General features: G+C 41.6%; 1 protein-coding gene across 1 annotated transcript in view; it reads left to right on the top strand.

Moving 5' to 3' along the window:
* The window catches only part of LOC116035978 (raftlin-like), a 114,552-nt gene that overhangs the window by 66,444 nt on the left and 27,588 nt on the right, over positions 1-20,520 (top strand). Inside the window, exons 6-7 of the mRNA XM_031279371.2 lie at positions 5,687-5,890; positions 16,178-16,296. Of these exons, the coding sequence (XP_031135231.1) occupies positions 5,687-5,890; positions 16,178-16,296 (323 nt within the window). The remainder of the gene's footprint in view (positions 1-5,686; positions 5,891-16,177; positions 16,297-20,520) is intronic.

Raw genomic sequence — 20,520 nt, forward strand, 5'->3', positions numbered from 1 at the left:
CTCTTCGGTGAGCACATACTTTGTGCTTTTGTTTGTGTGTCTTTATGTATATGTGTGTAGTAACACGAACTTGGCATCACAGCAGACTACAGCCCACTGGTCCATCTGGGCCTCCCTACAGTGCATTTTGCAGCGAGATAATCCCCTACTGCCTCGTCCTCTACCTCCCTCAGCTTCGCCGCTTTCTCTCTACCCCCACCTTCATCCCCCTGAATCTATGTGACAACGCCAGCAGCGCTGGTATAGTGGCCAGCCGGGGTGGTAGGGGAGCCTGCCAAGCTCCCATGTCCCTCTCTACTAATGCCCAGTCTGCCGAGGAGGCCCAAGAGTCTCGGCTACCGCTGGCTTGTCCTTGCTAATCCTCAGATCTTGAGGTGAACGCCGTGCAAGTGTTGGCAGCGGAGCTGGCGAAAGTCTGTGGCTTACGATTGAAAGATGATCACTATCCCTGAGACTTAAGCTCTGGATAGAAACTGAGCCCATAAGTTTGGAGACTCAAATTCTTGAATGGTTTGAAGGAAAGGGATTCTGTTGAAAGGACCAAACGGAAAGTATAACATCGTAGTGACAGCTGTACATTTATGTCTGGATAAGAGAACTCTGTGTCTACTTTCAGATACAACTAATGTGCATGAGCAAAAACGTTTTGTAGGGAATTAAATGCCACCTGGATAATTTTACATAAACATACCGAGGAAAGATTTATACTGCACCATATTTTGTCTCTTTTCCAGCCTTACCTTTTACATTAAGGTAGGCTTAAAACCTTTCCTGGATTTGAAAAACATTACAGACAATGCAAGTCAGTAGTATATGAATGTATTTTGTAGGAGAGAGTTGGGATAAGAACGTGTGCAGGAGACCTCATGAAACTAAAAAACGAGGATATTGATGTTCAGTCAATATTTGACAAGCTAAGTGTTTGATTGCCTGAGGTATCTGTTCCTCTGATGCTAAGATGAATTGATTGAGTTTCTTGTCATGGTATAAGGTTTATCAAGCTTTAAACAAACAGCATAAAATGGAGTAAAGAGCTTAAATTAAGAGCTTTATCATAGGTGTAATCCTGAGGAAAATCAGTCTGAAATCATCTGAGTCAATGTGCAGAGGGGAGTCTTTTCAGCTGCTTGGTTTTCAAGCCTTGAGATCAGTGTTATCTCTGCTCTGATGGGATCAGTGTCCAGCTTCTTAGGTTATAGAAACAGACATTGAAATAATGACATGTCATGTTGGAAAGCTACGCTGCTAGGATCACTTTCAGGGTTACTGCGGCCGACCTCGTCGTTTGGGCAGCCGGCCTGCCATCAGATACGTCTTTGAAGCCACATGCTCTTAACGTCCTAACAAAACCCATGCGCTCATTTTCTTGTTAGCCGGACTGCCGTCAACCACAAGACTCAGGTTAGCTGCACAGACTTTATTCTGAAAGACTAAGCAGTCGTCTGTTGATGCTATTGATTTGTGATTAGGTTCAAAGGACTCTTTGAGTCATACACTGTGTGTGTGTGTGTGTGTGTGTGTGTGTGTGTGTGTGTGTGTGTGTGTGTGTGTGTGTGTGTGTGTGTGTGTGTGATACTGTACGCACTTATAGCTATAAATATCAAATTATTGGGGCATTATGTTAGATTTTACTGCCCTATAGCACAAAAATGACCATAATAATTCTCTGAAACATTAATAAAGTTATTGATCAGGACTGTTTCTAGCCTCCAAATCTTGTTGGCTGATTACACAGCCAAAACGCAAATGAAACTACAGATTTATTACAACTGCTTCTTGGTAAAATATCACCTCTCCAGCAGATCTCTGCTCTGTTTCTATTAAACAGTAATGTTTGCTTGTGTCATTTACAGACCACTGCAGCACAAGGGGGCAGGGGGAGTGGTGAGCTTGGCAAGAGACTCGTTTTAGGGATTTATGTTGGTTACTAATGGTGTTCCTTAAAGGTCAAAGAATCTTAACCTAATATTCTTCCTAACAACAAAGTATCTGCTCATCTGCAGTTTGCACTCATTTTCTCAAAGGATGTCTAAGATGTTTGTGCAGTATCTCAAGTTTGTCATAGTCATTGGGAAAATGTCATTGTTGGGTCACTGGTTTGAGTCCTGACTGGGAAATCCCACAGGGAGAAAGTAATGAGGAATGCAATCTGCTTATCATTCATTTCATGAATTCTGAGCCACAATTTTGTTGTGTAAATTAAGACTTTTTTTATCATTTGAAACACATTGCAGACTGCAAATCAAAGTGGAAACAACCACCAGCTCCCATTTAGAATAATAAATAAAACATTCTTCTGATGCAGCTTTAACTTGCAAAGCTCAGCTACTTTAGCAATTCAACTTGCTAGCTATGGGTTTTTTCCCCCCTCTATGATGCATTGCAGTGATGCAACTAGTCAATCACAGCCCACCCTGACACAGAACAGCATGTTGTTTTTGAAAAGCAAGTGAAATTTAGTGATTTTAATGCATTGACTTGCGTTTTGCAGTGAGTTTCAGCTGCAAAAGGTCTGCACATAGACTCACTAGGGCTGTATCTGAATCAGTATTTGTGTAAAATAGTGCAGCAAAAAAAAAAAAAACAGGCAGTGATTTGACAAAGTGTAAGTCAACTCAGGTGCTTCTTAACTGATTATTTGAATCATGGACGTTTAGAGGGCAGCCCTACAGATTTCTATCAAAGTGATTTCTGAAATACGTATGAATGCCAGGAGAAAGCACGGCCTCCAGTTTGACTCACTATTATCCTGCAGTTCAGAGTGATGGATATCAGCAAGACAGATTTGGTTTTATTCCTACATATACATTTCGTAATAATAGTCCTCATATCTTCTGGTACTGCCCCCTGCTCTGTTTTGCCCTGCTGAAGTTTCCCTGAGGCAAGGTACGTAATCCCCTCTGATGCTCCAGTATAGAGTATCTCCTGTGAACAGAGAACAGCTGAAATTGTGTTTACAGACACAGAAAGTCTTTTCTGAGCAAATAAAGGTTAGAAGATTAGCTACCTGCCCCTCCATCTAAATTACAGTCGCCCTAGTGCCATATCCATAGCGAAATTAAACTGTAATGAAATATAATGCATGCAAAACTCTCAGCTATTACACAGAAAACATTTAATATTGTGAGCAAAACAGAGGCAGAGCAGCATGTTTATTTATTAAGGAACAACTCTGACATCCACCCATAACAGTCCCATCAGTAGCGATGGAATCATCTGTGTCGAATATGGTTTAATGTTGTCTTATTTAATTGCACCGTGATTACAGAAAATAAGAGTTGTGGACCAAAGCTTTACTGCAAAACTTTCAAAAGCAGTCTTTTTCATCACCTACCCAAAGCTCTCTGGGATACAGAAAAGATTCATGGGACAAACCGTAGTGATACATCATCTCAGGCTTGTGCACATAAACTATAAACCAGTTTATATGATACAGATCGCTACAAAATCATTCACAGCGAAGAAATGTGTTGTGTTTGCTGGTCAGAGGCATGTTGAATGGGAAGTCATTTCGTTGGTGTGTGTTGTCCAAGATTTGTTTGCCATATTGTCCTTGTTGTAACATGGGCAACAGAGAGAGGGACGAGCGGAGGGTGCGTGTGAATATTCTGCAGTGATTCAACTTTTCTCAAGAGTGACAAATGACAAGATTCCGTGAATTCGGTGGCCAGCTGTCACATCAGTCAGACGAGCCTGACAAGAAATGGTTATAAATGATTAATTCTTCCTGTTTGTTTGCCCAACGTACGGATGGTCGGATGGACAGACGGAAGAACCACGGCGACTGAGACATGACTCCCCCTACCACCACCCCACATCAAAGTGTGTGTGTGTGTGTGTGTGTGTGTGTGTGTGTGTGTGTGTGTGTGTGTGTGTCTGTGTGTGTGTGTGTGTGTGTGTGTGTGTGTGTGTGTGTGTGTGTGTGTGTGTGTGTCTGTGTGTGTGTGTGCGCGCGTGCGTAGGTGGAGGGGTGGGTGGCAGTGCCAACCATTTTGCTCATCCATCTGGTTCACTTGTGCAATGACAGTCGGACATTTGCATTTAAAAGAAAGAGGGAAATGTTACCAGACTCGATTTGAATTGCTTTCTGCCCGATTCGAACCCCGCTCACATCTCACATTTGGTGTTTGTTTTTTTTCAAAGCTAAGCAGAGCAAATATTTCACTCACTCACATCACAACAAATAAAACCCTTTCTACTTTGATTTAGTATGATATGAGCGAGGAGCAGTGACATACGTACCGTGGGCAAATTTCCAAGCCTGTTTCTCTCTCCTGAGGCCCACTACATTATGTATATTTCTGCTTGATGTGAACAACAGCTAGCTGGAGAGCTTTTAATGCATTATTCAAGGTTATACTTGGAATTAACTCAGTTACAATAAAATGGTCCCTTTTAGGTTCTGCATCAACAAAGTAACGTCACTTCTGGGAAACCTTAAAAGGAATATAAGGATGACTTGTAGCATGAATATGATCAAATTGCTTTTGATTTACTTCACGTTTGTTGTTGAAAAAGAACCAAGTGAAAAAAGGCAACAGCCTTGGAAAGGATTTTGAGTTTATTAGTCCAGCTCGGGGCAACTCAAATGTCATCTTGTATTACTTTTTCATTTCTCGTCTATTTTGCACCTGCCAGGTGGAACTTGTGGTTATGATAATGATGATGTTGAAGTTTGTAATATAGCATCTAGCATACAAATTTGTCCTACCCGCACGGGCTTACAAGACTTCAGAAATTAACAGAAAACAGCTGAAAATGCATCAAATCTAGGATACAAAAAGCCCTATAACTAAAAAACACAAGTTTCACATAAGTACATAATCAGATATGTATTGTTTAATCATTAGATACTGTACAAGAAACATTTTAAAGCAAAGGCAGCTGATGGAAACATCACAATTAAACCACACAATTAGACAATTGACAAGTCAGGGTCAAATTTATTGGAGGCTCTCAGTTACTTTTTTGTATTTTAGCTTAAGGTGTATCCAATTTTAATGTACTAATTTCTGTTTCAACGCTGCCCAATTTTATATATATATAACCTGTACTTTAGATCAGCTTTCTTATCTGTCCAAGGACCCATGCAAACCGTCCACTTCACTGAACTGTTTTTTAATATCATCCAGCGACCCATTTTTCACAGGACAAGAAAATCAAGAAAAAAACAAATTGTTATCTGTTGTTGACGACCAGGAACCCTGTGGCCAACTTTTCTTGGCCAAGAAGCTTTTTGACTTTCTTCACATTGGCTGAGTTTCCCTGTTTGCTTATCTCATAGGAAATAGATGTCCTTCCAATTGCTTGTTAACACGGTGCTCACAGTGTGGTTGTGTGGAAAGTAAGTTCAAGAAGTTCATCAAGAAGTCCTTCAGAAGTGGTGCATAAACCAATACTGCAGATATTTGTTTGCAACAAAAAAGTATATATTTCAAACCAAAACTCTGCTGTCTCTGAGCCAGCCGTTTACCGGTCCATTTCTTATAACTTATGGCAGCTGAAGAGGGAAAGTGCTCCTACAGATGGTGCCAAATTGCACTTTGGATTGTGGCCAACGTACAGCAGTAGTTTAATAATCATGCAGTAAAACATGGGAGTTCCACAGAGGCTACGTCTGTATTGTCACAACCCATATCATGTTAAATCAATGGCGGGGGGGTTGTTTTCTGTCGTTTCCCAACAGGGGTGGAACTGCTCGCTTTGTACAACCACCCGCCAGTCCGAGAGGGCCAGGTGAAGTACTACACTGTAAAGGTGCCACTGCGGGTTCAAAACTGTGATGAGGGGGTCAAAGGCGTGGAGGCCAACTGGCTGGATCACATGACCCAGCACTTCAACAATGGAGCCTCACTCGTCGATGGATACTTCCATCTGGGCAACGTGAACGGTAAGCCAGCATCACTCACTGCTACTGCAAAACACAGCGTTTTCCCAGGAAAAAGATGTGGGGCGAAATGTCTCATGAGGAAAAAAACTCACTGCAATTTTAATACCCACTCATTCGTTTTTGGGTTGCATCTCATACACAATCAAGAAACATTAGAAAGAGAGGTTTGTAATGTACGATTAAAACAGCCTTAACCTTTGGTCATGGCTTCTTAGATTCTCCCCCCCCCCCTAAAAGTAAAAAATGTCAACATCAAGAAGAAGTCTAATTCATATTGACATCTACAACATAAAAAGCCTGGGGCAGGTAATGATGCACCTAAGTCTGTGTGCCATTAATTATTCAGTGGCTGGCATTCATTTTTCACTAGGAAAAAATCAGAACATATATGACTCTGATTATACTTTGTTAGTGTCAGGAAGTGGTGCAATCCTTCAGGATTTTGTACCGCAAACTGGATCAACATTCACCAGATGCACTGACACTAGCGCCACCATGAAGTTGGCATTTGTGGCTTTATATTAAACGTCTGACCAAATTACTAGATAGATCACCATTAAATTTGGTACTGACATTCATACTTTGGTTTATGACAAAATACCTGCAACACTAATGATATTCCCATCAGCCATAGCTGTACTTTGTGTTTAGTGCTAATTAGCAAATGTTAGCATGCTACCACGTTAAACTAAAATGGTCCATCCATCCATCCATCCATCCATCCATCCTTATCATCATCATTATCATTATCATTATCATTATCATTATCATTATCCGGGGTCGGGTTGGGTGGGCAGCAGCTCCAGCAGGGGACCCCAAACTTCCCTTTCCCAAACCACATTAACCAGCTCCGACTGGGGGATCCTGAGGCGTTCCCAGGCCAGGTTGGAGATATAATCTCTCCACCTAGTCCTGGGTCTTCCCCGAGGCCTCATCCAAGCTGGACGTGCCTGGAAAGCGCCCAAGGGGCATCTTTACCAGATGCCCAAACCACCTCAGCTGGCTCCATTCGACACAAAGGAGCAGCGGCTCTACTCTGAGTTCCTCACGGATGACTTAGCTTCTCACCCTTTCTCTAAGGGAGACGCTAGCCACTCTCCTGAGAAAACATATTTTGGCCGCTTGTTCCCGGGATCTAGTTCTTTCAGTCATGACTTAGATGATGGATTGGGATCATGGCAAATATAATATCATATATATAAATATACCTGGTTAACATCAGCATGTCAGTGTGAGCATATTGCTGACAAAATTGTGACCCTTTCACCACCTCAGTTTGGTATTTGCACCTATAAAAATGAATTGTTTTATTGCAATTATAAGGTTGGATGAAAACATGGCTAACATCAGAAGTTGGTCAGAGTCTTCCACAATGGCTTCACATCCTACGTCCACAGACTGTTAGCGAAATGTTAGCACTCTAAATTTCTAGAGGATTTAAGGAAAATTTAGACACTGTAATGGTGTCTTACAAGTGACAGAAAGTCTATTTTCACCAGTGTGCTGTGTGGCTGACATACTGATTCTTTCTTTGTGGAGGATGCTTTAAAGCTGGAGTTTATCACTCTAGTTCATGTCTGGTATCCTCTTTTAAACTATTTCCTGTTTGGGTTTTCCTCTTCCATCAGACCCCGGCGGCTCTGTGCTTCGCTCTGACACTGGAGAAATCAGCCAGCCATAGTAAATAAGAGTCATAATTCATTAATCTGGGAAAGTGAACGCCTCAGCAACTCTGAAACATAGATAATTAACCTGATAACAAATTAGTGCCTCCTTGCATATTTTATGTCCTGAGAATGAAGTAATGAAGTGTTTTATTATGATTCAATTTTTTCTGCTTATTAGGGTCCTCTAACATATTTTGCATTTTTCATGCGCTGCTAAGATATGCACTCTTGAACAGTGAAATTACTGGGTAGAATTGAAAGCAGATCAGCTGCATTATGAAACTGTCTCTGCCTGCACTGACTTATAGGACTGAGCTCAGCCCACAGCTTTAGGCTCAGTCACTTTAGAAAACAGACAATTTTACAGAGGTGAATGCTGTACTTTGTGGATTTTGGTCTCTTGAGAGTAGCTGGCAGTATGACATCAAAGCGGCATCCCGTTTGTTGTTAGCAGCTAATTGCATCAAACTGCCGTGCAGCTCGGCTTTAGAATTAGTACCCATTCCTGCTGTTTCCAGATTTAGCAACTTCTTTGAGACAAGCTTCATTTTTCACTCAATTCATGATGAGACGCTCGACACGATGCAGGAGACCATCTCAACCTCATAAACATCAAGGACATGTTTGACAGTAAAACAGCACACTAAAGGACATGGACTGACAGAGACGGATGCAGGCAGTAGGATGGGTGATCGTTGTGACAGTGACAGCATTGTTTTGAGATACAGCGTGCTTCAGCTTTTATGTACTGACAGATACACGGACAGTCTAATGAGTGCAATTTTGTTTTTTTCAAAGACTGACCTTCTGCCCTATTGTTTTTAGTTTCATCCCGTTGTACTAATATTGTTTTTACATTATTTATCTCTTAGAGGGAGTGTTGCTGAGCCTGTCTGCTTTTTTATTATGGATGGCAATGGTCGGTCAGTCCACCACTTTGTCCCAGACTGAAATATCTTCACAACTGTTTAAAAGATTGCCGTTAAATTTGATGCTGATATCAATTGTGCCAAGAGGGTGAATACTAACGCTTTTAGGTATCCTCTGACTTTTCCTCTGGAAGCACCAGGGGGTTGACATTTGTAAAGGGGGGGTTATAATTTTTTTGGACAGATGAAGACATGAAAGGGGAGAGAGAGGGGGAATGACATGCAGCAAAGGGGGAGTAAGTGCGTCAAGGAGTAAACCTCTATATATATTTGCCTGCTCTACCAACTGAGCTAACCGGGCCACGACATTTGTGGTTTTGAGTGAAATGTCGCCACCTCTATCCATGTGGCCTTCAAGAAGAATTGTAACATCTTAGGTAATCTCTTCCTTTTTTGTCCAGTGCCATCATGAGGTAAAAATTGGTCCAAGACTTTGGTTTATGACCAAATATCTGTACATGGCAAATGTTAAACTTGCTAAACATCAGCATGTTATTTTGAGCATGTTAGCATGCTGATGTTAGCATTTAGCTCAAAGCACCACAAAGCACTACTGTGCCCAAATACAACTTGCAGAGCTGCTAGCATGGCTGTACTCGTAGTCCTGTTTAGTGATGTGTTGCTCTACATTTTATTGTATCTGGGAGTTGGCTGTTATATCTTCAACCTGCTACTACTAAAAGCAAGTGCCTTGCTCACAGGTAAATAGCCTAAAGGATGGAAGTGATCTGAGAGAGGCTGGTTCTCGTTTGAACCAGAGAATCTCATCCTAAATCCTGCAAATATGTCTGATTGGAAAGTTTTAAGCAGTTGTAATGCTGTGTAATCTGAGACAGATTATAAAATCTAATTTGGCATCTTTGAAAATGCAACAGATTTCGCGTCAGTCATCCAACCAAATACAATAAAGATCTATTTTAGTGCCTATTTTTTAAACACTGTTTTTACTGAGTCAACAGTAACCACTAAAAACAATAAATGAACCATACATTAACAATTATTCATAATGGCGGTATTGTTATGCAAAGCCCATAATTCAGTAATTGATTGAAATTATCCATGCAGCTCTGTGCATCTGATGCCTGCATTCCAAGTAGTAACATCATTTATAATTACCTTGAAAGCAATCAAAGAACTGCATACCTTAATCATGTGGGGTGATGGTGGGAATGGACAATGTGACCGAAAATGAGAAAATGTTTGTTGTTGTTGTTTATATTGCTGATTGTCGACCTACTGTGTTTTAGCATGTGCAGTACTGGTCATGTTCCTGTAGTCAGTGTGCGATCCTGGCCTTCCTAAATACTGTGCTACCTTTCTATCGTCTGTCTCTGACAGTCGGCTGTTTGGCATGGTCCAGAGGGATGCACATTTGCACACAAAAACGCACCGTGTCCCCAAGCTCCATCAAAAGATGGGTTTCCATGGTGAAGCTGGATGAGAAAGCATTAAGGGGCATTGTTTGCATACGAGTGCGTGCACGCGTGTGTGCGTGTGTGTGACAGACCGCTCAGAAGCCGAAAGTCTTGTCTGGTGTGGCAGCATTGTTTGCAGTGTGTGGAGACCTCGCTCGAGCCACAGGGTAGGATATTCTAGCAATATTGAATTTACAGATCCTAAGCTGGGGTGGTGATGGCGCAGTGGATATGACACATGCCTTTGGTGTGGGAGACCCGGGTTTGATTCCTGCTGTGATACATCAACCAATGTGTCCCTGAGCAAGGCACTTAACCCCTAGTTGCTCCAGAGGCATGTGACCTCTGACATATATAGCAATTGTAAGTTGCTTTGGATAAAAGCGTCAGCTAAATGACATGTAATGTAATGTAAGCTGCATGCAGGCCACACTGTTATAAGATATGTATTAAAGATTTATACAAACTGTGGCACTGCCTGCAAACACACACACATGCACAGTAGGCCTACATGCATCCACATTTACCTTCAAAGACACACACACATACACCTATTTACACACACATGCGCAAACACAAAATACAAGTAAGTTCACACTCCCTCCCTGGAGTTGGAAGCAAGGTGGGGGGTCGAGTTTGTTTGATGAAGAACTGACAGTAACAGTGTTGACGGAGAGTTTGCCTTTGTTACTTGTATAGCTTAAGCTATCTCCAGAGCCACAATGAGGATTTGTAGCTCGGTTGTGAGACATTGAGCTATTCATATGCATGACAGTCAGCCCTCACTGGTTTCTAAATTTGGGCAAAGCCAATGGAGGGAGAGAAAAAAAAGGGAGAGAGAGAGAGAGCAAGAGAGATCCAAAGAATATGAAATTCCATTTTTTTTTTCTGTGAGAAGAAATTCAGGGAAGGGAAGCCACGTGCAAGTGTTTCTCTGAGACAAACGTTGAGGAGAGGTGGAATAAGAACTGCAATGTTAATACATGTGTGCGTTAACTTACAGTGTGTGCAAATCTACAGGATGCACACATGCTTCTAAATAAAGGTTTTGACAATACAGCATGTGTCTCTTCCACCTCTGAGTTGCAGTCAGAAGACAGGTTCTACCACTGTGTTCACTCAGCACTGGTAGTTCAAACTATGCAGTTCAGTGTGTTTGGGCATAGTGCTGGGCGGTATGACCAAAAATGGATATCACGGTATTTTTCAAAATTCTAACGGTTTCATGGTATATGATGATATTTTTTTTTTCATGCATAATCAGGTGTTCACAGAATTTTCTACTGGTTGAGAGAGGAATTACTGCAGTAGATTGACTTAGGATGGTCTATTTTACTGTCATGATGAGTGAATATTGTAGAATAATTCCACACTAGTAGTAATATAGGTTTGCATGGCCCCAGAAAATGATGCTGTTTACAAAGAAGAGCCACTCATGATTCTAATTAAGTGAGGAATCAGAATGCTAAGACAATTGCAGTCAAAATACCAAACTTTTACTGTGCAAATTTCACAAACATCTTTTATAAAACCAATACAAAAAGTAGTACAACTTGCAATAATTATACTTTTGCTGCGAAGTGGCGGACGGTCGCCAGGTCTGTTTCGAGCTTAGCTTTGTGCTTTTGGTACAAGTTGGGGATAGCAACTTGGCTAAAGTACTTTCTGCTCTGTGGCCAGTTAGCTCAGTTGGTAGAGCAGGCGCACATATATAGAGGTTTGTTCCTTGATGCAGAATGTTCGAGTCCGACCTGTGACGGTTTTCCTGCATGTCTTCCCCGTCTCTCTCCCCCTTTCATGTCTGAGCTGTCCTATCATTAAAGGCGGAAATGCCCGTAAAATCTAAAAAATAAAAAAAAGTACTTTCTGCTCGGTATTTCATACCTGGGATCCAGCGTCTTGATCATCTGCTTGAAGCATTCTTTTTCGACTGTATTAAGCGGGACCATGTCTTTGGCTAGGTGGATAGTGATAGAGTTTGTAATCTCGATCCACTGTTTGCTTTTTCTCTCGTAGGGAGTCCCTCTAGCAAACTAGCAGGCTAAATCTTGAAGTGACATTTGGCTCAACTTTTCTTTTGCTTTCCCTGTGTTACCTGCTGATGTGGAGGGCGCTGACCTTAACTTCATACATTCTTGATATTCCAAGATGTGCTTGCGGCTAAGGTGATGGGGTAAATTGCTTGTGTTGCCGCCTCCGGCAACAACTTTAGCCTGACAACACTTGCATAAAATGGTTGTTTGGTCGACGTCGGATTTTTTTAAACCAAAAAACCTCCAAACAACAGACACCGCTCCTCTTTTTGGCTTCTGTGGTAGTTCTTCTGTGGCATCATGTTCTACTAGTTCTGCAGCTTCGATTTCGGAACTTTCAATGTCTATCCTATCCATCTTCACCGTAACATAACACTAGAGCACAACTGTTTACCCTTACCACGTCTCGCAGTCGCACCATGCGTGTTTAGAAGCGCAACATTGAAAAGGGTCCCGTCTGAAACAGTGTCTCGCAGCGCAGCGTAGTGTTCCGAACGTTGTGTAATCAAATACACCCGTATGGCGGTATATTAAAAAGTCATATCATAACGAAAATATACACCGGTATTCAGTGTGAACCAGTATACCGCCCAGCACTATTTGTTTCATTATTTCATTATTATAATATTTCATATTATACTATATGAGTAAATTGCAAATGCACTCAGGTGGTTAAACTTAAACCTCTCACAAGCTTGGAAAAATTTGTTCGGAGTAGGAACGCAAGCCAAATCAACTACAGGAATCACTGTGCTTTAGCTGGGCTAAACATGAGCATCCACTATCACACAAACCTGTTAAATAGAAATCATGTTCACAGATGCAGGGCTTAAATGACTGTGAAGTGGTGCCATTTATGTATTGAGATTATAATGAGCACTGTGATAATCCTTATAAATCAGTACCTCAGCAGGCACAAGTCCAACAATGGTTTTTGACAGCGTTGGTGATGATCCAGAAATGTTAATTATGCTCCATTTTGTTTTGTTTTACACTGAAAGACCACCCTCTGTGTCCAGTGAAGGAAATGATTGCTCCTACATACACTTTAGTCACAAAAATATAGTTATCTTGACGTTTTACCTAGTTAAAAATGTTAAAAGTTAAGTGCATAATTGCCGGTGCATGTACATAATTCCCAGGGTGGATGGAGGATAAATCCCTTCCACAGCTGTAAGAAAGCAAATTTCTCACCCTCAACCTCCTGGTTCACTCTGGTGCACGTGGCTGGGCTCATACAATATAAGAACATAGCTGTAACTTAGTGGAAAATGGAAATGAATGAATATTAATACAGAATAAATACAGTTAAAATTGCTTGCCAACCTGAAGTTTTCCACCCCTGTATCTTCTGTATTCAGACCAAAACAAACAGATTATAAATTTGGAAACACACCCCTGGTATCCAATCCTATGTTCCTTCTCTACCAGCTAAAGTCTGCCTGGTAACCCACAGGTACCAGCCTGTCAGCTGCTAAACCTTTGGCTCAGCAGGGAACAGCCACATCCAATCCACACATTAGACACCCTGGTCTCCTTTTTTACTGTCTGTCCCTCTCTTCGAATGTCCACTCATCCTGTTTGAAATATAGATAAGCTGTCAGCAGCCTGTCTGCAGCTCTCTGAGGCAGCGCCCGGCACACATGTTTAAATCATGTCAGCAGACATGACCTTGGTCAATTTCCGGCTCGGCAGCGGGCAGCTGGACTTGAACACATATACACTGATCTAAGGCGCATGGACTTGTGAGCACAAAAATGTATTATGTTTTATGTGAGTACGCTTGATTTAATTATATTAAATACATATATAAAAAAAATCATGTCTTTCCTTTTGTAACAACCTAATGCTTTAAATGGTTATTTAAAGGACCATGCCAGTGTTTTTGCAGGTTTTAGCTACTTAAAACACAACAGAGTAGTTTGAACTGTTTTATGTTTGCTGGAATTAGAGCTATTAGAGCTACGTTTTTTAATAAGAAATTATTCAATTATATAATTTCAGTCCTTTTTGAGGATTTGCTAGTTGTCCTTGGACAAAAACAAAACATCACCTTGAGCTTTTGGAAATTGGAATGTGCACTTTTCTGATGTTTTGAAGACCAAACAATTAATCGAGAAAATAATCCGTAGATGAATCAAAAATCAAAAGAATTATTAGTTGCACTAGCTGGAATAATAACTAATTCCAAGGTGATACACAGCTCCATGGGAACAACTTCCTGTATACCTTCTCTGCCATTTCCTCATTCGAAACACTGTGTGCTAGAAATCCATGTGCAACAGCAGGTTTGCATAACATGTCCATGAATATTAGGAACAAACTGCTTCCAGACTAACTTGATATGTGCAGCCAAAGACCTCCCGTCTCCATTCAAACACCCACACATACCAAAGACTACTACAAACTTAACACTTTAAGTTTCAGTCTCTGTGTGTCGGCATGTTGTACGCACACTGGGTGTCTGTTGGTGATCCTTTCATCTGTCACTTTGGGTGCTGATTTCAGCTGCTGTATGTCACCGGGTGTCACTTGCTGTGACCCTGCCACTCGAGCTATCTGACTCTTCCCCTCCATTTGCGTCTTTGTCTTTCAGTCTCAATGCTGTCACTTCCTGTTTTTAGTGACACTATTGGCATGCCTCGCCCTGCGACCTCGAGTGTGTGAGTCACAGGGGATGGAGAGCAATTTTACTGAGGTTGCACGGTGGTTTTTGCAAGTGTAAACAACTTATTCTCAGTCGGCCCGCTGGCTGCTCGGCTCAGCTCTCAGTCAATAGGCGCAAGATAATGTTTATTCGTGCACGCAACCGGTGCATTCCCCTGACGGACTCGAGGCCCGCAGCAATCAACTCCTTCTCATCCACTTCCCTCGTTCTCCCTCTTTCTCTTTCTCCTCTGCTCAGCCTCTGTCTGCATTATCACCAGAGACAGGCTGCTCCCTCTAGAGCAGCGAGACAGAAACCCTGTGTCGATCTCTCTCGAGTGATCCCTGTCGCGCCAAGAGGGGACCAATGGTGTGCCTTGGTGCCTCACATTTGCTGGAAATGCTTCTTTCCAATTATATGCCAAGGGCTGACAAATGAGACGGAGAAGCCATGGACTGGGGGAGGAAGGAAGTGATGGAGAGAGTGGAGGAAGAGAAAAGGCAAATGGGTGGATGGGGTGAACGACAATGTCTGTATTTGAGAGAGTAGATGTCTGAGAGATGTCTTCAATTGAGCGTGCACGGGTCCTAAATAGGTCTTCAGGGAGGTGAAAAAAAAAGAGCCTGTCATCCCTCCACTCCATCTCTCCTACTGTCTCCCTCCCTCTCTGTCCACGGGCTCTCCAGCCGCCTCCTATCCCCCTATTATTAGGGCCCAGTAATGAAATGTGGAGTGTCTGGTATTGGTGCCTGGGCCCCGGCAAACTGCATTAGTGTGTAAATGGTGTGGGAGTAATGAGAAAGCACTCAGGCCAGCCGGGAAGACTGGACCATGGGGCGTGTATTGTGTCCATGTGCGTGTTTGTGTGTGTACCTGCATGTAATGTGCACGTGCATCAAATGAATAACAAGAGACGTTGGGTGGAGAGGGGTCCCAGTCTCGGATGCCAATCCTGCGATTGTTAGCTTCCAACAGAAGAGAAGCTTAGAATATTTATTTGGTCAGCAGCACACAATCTAACTAGTGGCCTAAAGCATCAACGTCAATGTCTTCATTTAGCTTTTTTAAGGTGAATTATGCAGGCTTAGCAAAAGGATTTATGCTTTAATGCCTTATGGACTGACTTCATTAAATCAATGGCTACATTTTGCCATCGCTAAAATCTGTCCATCTTTATTAAAGCAGTGGCTCTCAGTCCTGATCCTCTGAATCCTATCAGCTATTGCATTCACCTTGTTTCCCAGCTGTAATTAGCCTTTGTTTAGCTGTCAAGCATGAAAACCAGCAGGGCTCCAGGTTCTGAAAAACACTGATGTAGCGCATAATGTCTCATCTTCTTTTTTAACATCCCAGAAGGGGAATACCTGCTCTTTTCTTTTACACGGTCGCCTTGCATAATGTATAAGTGCACATTGCTCATACAAATGGCCCACACCACTGGCTATGTAATAAAGGGTTGTGTGTGAATGTGGCTGAGTGATATCATTCCATTTCCTCTGGCCTGGAGGGCCGAAAGGAGCCGCAGAGACAAGACAGACACGCTCCATCCAGTAAATTCTCTTTTCACGGCTCGTGTTTTTTCCTTCTCCTTTGCAGATATGCTGCCTAAGTCGGTGGAAAGTGTCTTCATCTTCCAGGAGGCGAGTGAGGGCGAGCCGAACGTGGCAACCCCGACATACGATGCCATCGTGGTGGAGCAATGGACTGTCATTAATGTGAGTGGAGAGATTTTTTTTTTCCTTATAGTTTCACAGGTTTTGTGCTCTCGTCTAAAAGGTTGCATACAAATATTCTGCTGTCCAAATTTAATGATTTCAGGCTATTTGTAACAGCTTAATATCCAATGAATTAGACATCCAAATTACTGGTTGATTATACACCTCAGGATTCACATCCAATGCGGGGAACTAGAGTGACCTATATGGATGGGAGGGTAAGTGTGTAGAGGTTAGGTGTGGTGAATAGGTGTGTAACTCTGTACTACCACCACAGACCTGAGGTCAACATTTGCCACATTTTAATATAGCTGTGGCCTATTAAAGATAAAACCTGAATAAATGAGAGGAATGCAGATGCTTCCTACTATGCCCAAGGGCTCACTGAATGGTTGGATGACAATTAAAATGAATCATAAGCTGTGGCCTTCGCAGTCACCACATCTCTCCAGCCAAATGAACATGAATGGGGGATTTTGAAATTGTGTGTCAGACAGTGCTTTCCACCACATCAAAACACCAAATGAGCGAATATCTTTCAGAAGAATAGTGTTTAACGTCCAGTAGAGGTTCAGAGACTTATGCCAAGGGCCGTTGAAGTTGTTCTGAAGGCTTGTAGCAGCCCAACACCTTACTAGGACTCTTTACAACATGTTGTTTTTCCCTCAATTTCTCACCAACCAATATCGCAAAAACATTCATGTTGATATTGTGTTATTCAACAATATATTTAAGTCACATTGCCCAGCCCTGTTTAGGGCACATCCTCCTAAAAAGTCTAGTCATCTTGCATTGAAATCAGTTGTCACTCAGATATTGTGCCCTTCCACCCCCTCTTTACTCTATAGCCAACCTTTCCCGCAACAACCCCAAAGGCAAATCTGGAAAATCTCAATTTATGGGACAAGTGTCGCAGTCACTTGTCTTATCGGGAGCAAACAAGCCCTTATCTGCCACCGATTAGCGTCTCTCCTCAGCACAACTTCCAAGTTTGAAATTGATTTCTGTCTAGAGTTGAAGGGCTTGCGGCCATTTCATTGCCTTTCATCCGTATGTGTGTATGTGTATACATGTTTGTGCATGCAGCTGTAGGTGCATGCGTTTGTGTGGATGAGTTGGGTTTTGTGTGTCTGTATGTGTTCGCCGATGCTATCTCTGTAATTGAATTTAGACTTTTTTGCGGCCCGTGGCTGTCCAAGTGTGAAAGGACACTTTTGTCCCCCAAATGTGGCTCTCTGATTGTCCATCCCAGTGCTGTTGGCAACATGTGCCAATAAAAAGACTCCTGCAGTTGTCTGGCGGCAGCAGGAGAGCCTCCTCTCCTCTGAGATGGATGGTAATACTGTTACAGCCTAATGGATTTCAAGGCTTCCTCAGAAGCGGCAACAGTGAACGACGCCGAGCCGACACCCAGTGCTCCAGGCGATCCAATCAACTGTTCCACTGGAACTTTATCAAAAACTGTTTCACCCGAGCAATCTGCACCATGCCAAATCAGATTGACAACACACTCCTTCACAAAGGGCGATCAGGGCCTCACATCATCTCCATTCATTGTGATAACTGCCTAAAATTGATATGCAAAGTATCCTCACAGCTCATTATTGTTTCAGTGCCGGGATAATTACAATGAAAAATAAGGCAGAATATTGATTGCGAGTGGGGTTTTTTTTCTTCTTCTTTATATACGTCAATTTTTATTTTTTTCCTAGTGCTTTACAGTTTTATTTATCCAAAGGTCTGACAGGTGGTTTAATGTATGAAGCTCAGAGAAGAAGAGGAAAACAAGCCGTTTCACTGAGAGCAAGCAATCACTTCTATTGTCATCAAGTGGGAGTGTAACTATTGTCTTAGGGACAGTGTTTGTTCATTACTGAAGAAAAAAAAAGGTTTTAATTGTTCCATTTATGAATGAGTAATAACTAATCAGAGGATTTGCATGTGAAAAGTGCTGAGTTTCTAATGGCATCCGATCTACAGGTGTTCGCAAACAGTAGAGTGGTGATGAGCTGCAGCACATCAGATTACTACTGAATATGGACGCGTAATTACTGTTTATAACACTGATATTTTAAAGTTATTTTATTTTCAATGAGATGTTAAATGTGTGATGTGTGGAGGCTTTGGAGTTGTTTTAAAAGGCACCTGAGTAACGAAAATGACGTAGAAGTAATTTAACTATTTTGTGTGCTGTGCATTACTGTTTCAATGAGTAATATGTAATGAGTAATTCATTACATTTTTCAGGTAACTTTCCCAAAACTGGTGAAAAACACTACATACACTCCAGTCTATACTGAAACATAGTTTCAATCATTCTAAACAGTTTGACAACAATTAGAGTTACAATAAGTATATCCCAAGACTGACGTTGTAAGACGGGACAATGACACTAAGAGACTGCCGTATAAAATGGATTCATCTTATTAGGTCATATATTGAGTTTATTGCCAAGTAATAAACTAAGTTTAGTTTAATTTAGTCAGTTTAGTTACAATAAGACAGACATTTTTTTTTTATTAAAGTACAATGATAAAAAGCAAACAAATGTGACCAAAACAAACAGACTCATGGGTCAAAACATTTTGACTTCAGAACAAGTCACTGAAACAAACTAAAGAAGAAAAACTACAAAAATAAATGTCAAACTGACAAATGAAGTTGTAAGTGCTATGGAAACGGTTTCTACTAAATGACAGCAGACACGATAAACGGCAAAAAAAAACAACAAAATGCATTAAATGACAAGCAACGGAAATACGCATATATAGATTGTTCAATATGTGAAAGGCTGCATATATTCTGCATAAAAATGCCATCAGTGCTAAAGAGTTGATACAGACATGTCTTACTTCACCATGAAAAGCAAAACAACACAGAGTTTTGACAGATGTTCTTCTGAATACATTTGAAGATGCAGCAGTTGCGTGAAGATGACAATGACCTGAATAGGAACCATATGGAGTGGTGAAGTGCTCCAAAAGAATCACTCATCAAGGCTCTGTGCTATGAAACTCCAATTAGGACCAGCTTCGCATCTCTTGTGTCCTATGGGAAAATCAATACAGGAGCTGCCTTGAAACTAATGTACTGAAAGCCCTCTTTCCTTTCACTGAGTTTTAAAGGAGCAATAACCAAGCAAAACATGTCCTCCTTCAGACCTCAGCTAGGGTTGGTCTTAATATGTTGGCTCGAGCTGCTGCAGTCAAATTTGTTTCGTCAATTGTTTCGTCAATTGGGAAGTGCATTAGCGGGAGGGTGTCTTTCAGTCTTTCTGTACCCAGATAAAACAGTGAAGTAGCACCAGAGTGCACACTTCACAAAAACATCCATGTATGTGTGTTATATTAAAAGATGAACTGATATTAACCTGAGCACAGCTGACGTCTTAGAGGAGATTGAGGTTTCTTAGAAGCTTCTCATCCTCTCTTATTAATATGTTGTTTATAGCACCATTATGCACTTCAACTCTGCCAGACACAGCGACAGCGTAGGTCCATTACGACAAATCTATGTTGTGCAAAGTGCAGTATTTTAAATTCTCAAAATAATACTAACATTTTACAAATATATTGAACATGTCATGCTGAAGGGGAAATGTTTATTTGATTGTGCACTGACATGTAGAATATTTCCGATCTGATGGTGCAGCCTTCACAAACATCTAATCTCCTGTTTCAATATTTTACTCAATCTAACATAAGCTTCAAAGAACTCTTTGCGTTTACCGGACCTCTGTAGCCTGCTACTCATTTGTTTTGTTTTTTTAAGATTATTTTTGAGGCTTTTCCACCTTTAATTGATAGGACAGCTAGGTGAGAAAGGGGAGGAAGACATGTAGGAAATCGTCACAGGTTGGACTCGAACCCTGGACCTCTGCATTGAGGCATAAGCCTTTCAGTATATGTGCGCCTGCTCTAACCACTGAGTCAACCCCAGCCACACCCTGCTACTCATTTCTGCTTGAGGCTAGCGGCTCGAAGCTACAATACATAACATACTGAAAACTGTATGTGTTCCGGTTGCACTGGGGATAATGTAGGTGCCAGAATTTGACAAGGAAGAAGAATGTGTAAAACAAAAGAGTTGATATATCTAATTCTACAGCAGCATTTTTTTTAAATCATTTTTTAAAAACTGTGTCCATTGTGAGTCTGACAGTGTGCAATGCAGAATCAGTGGAGTACTCATTTAAATGGGCAGATCGGAGATCCCGCTTGACGG

Source organism: Sander lucioperca, chromosome 10, assembly GCF_008315115.2.
Source record: "Sander lucioperca isolate FBNREF2018 chromosome 10, SLUC_FBN_1.2, whole genome shotgun sequence".
Classification (NCBI taxonomy): domain Eukaryota; kingdom Metazoa; phylum Chordata; class Actinopteri; order Perciformes; family Percidae; genus Sander; species Sander lucioperca.